The sequence below is a fragment of the Parus major genome, chromosome Z (genome assembly GCF_001522545.3).
Source record: "Parus major isolate Abel chromosome Z, Parus_major1.1, whole genome shotgun sequence".
NCBI lineage: Eukaryota > Metazoa > Chordata > Aves > Passeriformes > Paridae > Parus > Parus major.
This window is the reverse complement of record NC_031799.1, coordinates 74,021,712-74,024,100: the sequence shown is the minus strand read 5'-3', so window position 1 is coordinate 74,024,100 and position 2,389 is coordinate 74,021,712. Positions and strand designations below refer to the sequence as shown.

At 67.4% G+C, this 2,389-nt stretch overlaps 2 protein-coding genes across 3 annotated transcripts in view; both read right to left on the bottom strand.

Annotated features, from left to right (window-relative positions):
- EMC4 (ER membrane protein complex subunit 4) overlaps positions 1 to 709 on the bottom strand; it is a 1,940-nt gene extending 1,231 nt beyond the window's left edge. Inside the window, exons 1-2 of one of the 2 annotated variants that reach the window (XM_015652119.2) lie at positions 588 to 709; positions 403 to 502 (exon numbers count right to left, since the gene is read on the bottom strand). In XM_015652119.2, the coding sequence (XP_015507605.1) occupies positions 403 to 502; positions 588 to 661 (174 nt within the window). In that variant the 5' untranslated portion in view covers positions 662 to 709. The remainder of the gene's footprint in view (positions 1 to 402; positions 503 to 587) is intronic. The other variant, XM_033511315.1, reaches the window with a different exon arrangement.
- An 813-nt stretch (positions 710 to 1,522) lies between these two features.
- EXOSC5 (exosome component 5) lies at positions 1,523 to 2,305 on the bottom strand (the record flags this gene model as incomplete). Its single annotated transcript, XM_015652120.1, has 4 exons — positions 1,523 to 1,688; positions 1,776 to 1,865; positions 1,933 to 2,073; positions 2,165 to 2,305. Coding segments are annotated over 4 exons (465 nt in total), but the record flags the coding sequence as incomplete, so codon positions are not given.
- Between the last annotated feature and the right edge of the window lie 84 nt (positions 2,306 to 2,389).

Here is a 2,389-nt window from a genome sequence, read left to right as displayed (position 1 = left end):
CGGGTGTGGGGACCCGGAATTTGGGGAGCCCAGGGTGGGTGTGGGGCATTTGGCGGGGCATTTGGGGGGCCGAGAGCGGGGACGCTCTGTCATGCCTGCCCGGGGCTGGGGTGACCTGCGTGGCCGGGACAGGGGAGGGACCCGGGGCAAGGAGCACCGGCACGGGGAGGCTGAGGCAGGGACCGGTCCTTGCAGCTGCAAGGCGTGTGGGGCATACTCTCATCTGGAGCAGGAACCACCCCTGGGGACCCGGGCCGGTGGCTACCCCGGGAGGGCCGGAGCGCGGGGTACCCGGGCCAGGGAGCACCCCCGACGGCAGCGACCCCTCTGGCAGAGGCGACCGGGCTGTGTGGGGGCAAGGACACCCCCCCATCCCCGCGGAGTGCCCCTGCCCCCTCACACCTTCTCCATAAGGATCTTGTCGCTCTCGTGGACGCCGCCCTCCCCCAGCTGCCGGTCTGCGAACCCGAGCGGGCCGCGGCCCTCGGCGGCTCCGCGGGGCCTGGAGACAGCGGGGCGGGTGAGACGGAGCTCTCGGTGTCCCGGCCCCCCCGCGACCCCGAGCCTCACCGAGCCCCCGGCCTCACCGTGCCCCCGGCGCCGCCCCCAGATCCAGCGACCACTTGAACCGGCGGCTCCGGAGCGCTGCTGCCGCCGCCATGTCTGCGCCGCGTCACGTGGGCAGGGACGCGTCCGGTCACGTGGGAGAGGCACGTGAGGAGCCCCTACACACACCCCATTTCCCCCTAGCTCCGTCTTTCTGCCCACTGCGTTTCAGCGCGACTTCTCTGCATTTACTGAGGGGGTTCTTTTAGTGGGGGCAGCCATAGTTTCCTGTGTGGTTTATTTTTATTTTAATTTTTAAAGTAATTTTTATGTAGTAGGGATTGGCACCCCGATTACAGCCCAATTCCATATCCTTCAGAACCCCCCCGTTGCACCCCTCGGTTCCCCCCATTACGGAGCCCAAAGCCTCGCTGAACCCCGCTATCCCGGCCCATGTCCCCCACTGCTGGGAGCTGTCGCCTCCCCTCGGACCCGTTGTTGTCCCCCACACCCCCACGGGCCCCCCGTTATTGCGCCCACACTGATCCTCCTCAGCCCACGCACAGCGCACATGCGCGGTCAGAAGCGCCAGCCCCGCCCCTCAGGGTTTAGCCCAACACCGCCTCCCCATTGGTCGTGGTGCTACAAGCCCCGCCCAAGAAGACATGCAGTGCGTCACGCCGTAGTGCCGCCATGCTCGGAAGGTCGCTCCGGGGCGCCGGTACCAGCTGTACCGCCATCTTGAGTGTCCCGGAAACGTACGGCACCAGCCCCGCCAGGACCCATGTTGGGTGTACCAGCAGGTGTGCGGCACCCCGCGGGCCGCCATGTTGGGTGTCCCGGCAGGCCCGCGTCCGTGTGTCCCCACAGCAGGGTCACAGGAGCCAGCAGGTACCAGGACACGTAGCCCAGACCTGTCCCTGTGTCTGCCCCTCTCAGGACACCCTGTCGCACCGGATGGACTCAAGAGGCAGAGTGGAGGGAAAAGCAATCCTTTACTGAGTGCGGGGGGTCCAGGCCAGTCCAGCTGCCCGCGGGGTGTCCCCAGCTCAGGACTTGGAGTAGCGGCGGCACACGGAGTCGCGGTAGAACTGGAAGATGGTGTCGGCAGCGCGCTGGGCTGCGGCCAGGCACTGCTGCATCTGCACAGCACCGGGGTGGAGAGGTGGGTGTGAGGGTCCCACTGTGAGAGAATCCCACACCACAAAACCACCCCCAAAACTCCTCACCTCCTCCACAGAGCAGCTGCCCTTGGTGGTGGCCATCAGCACCTTTCTCTCGCTGCTGGCGATGGCAAAGGTGAAGATGGCGCGGGCGTCCTGCAGGGACAGGGGTCAGGAGGGCTCGGAGGGCACACGCAGAGCTGGGCACCCCCCGAGGGCTCACCTGCTCCTGTCGGGCCGTGGGGTCCAGCAGGATGGTGCCGTCGGGCTGCAGGGCGCAGGTGACACCACAGAAGAGGGTGGCGAGGGGCAGCCCCGCATCCAGCAGCGCCATGCAGGCGGCGTTCAGGCAGCAGGACAGCAGCTGGGGGGTGTCAAGGGACCCCACAGCACCAACAGCTCCGAGTCCCCCTGCCCCCAGACCCCCCAGAGCCGTCCCACAAAGGAAAGGATACCGAGCCAGCATCGCTGAGCACCTGCAGCACCAGGGAGATGGCGGTGCGGGGGTGCAGCACCCCCAGGACCACGGCCTCGCACGTCTGCCGCAGCAGCTGCTCCCGGCTGCGCTCCAGCACGCCTGCACAACGAGGAGGGTGTCACAGCTCCCCAGAAACACCTCTGGTGCTTGAGCTCTGGGCTCTTTGGAGCCTCAGAAAGGAGACTGGAGCCCTGGGAGCGAG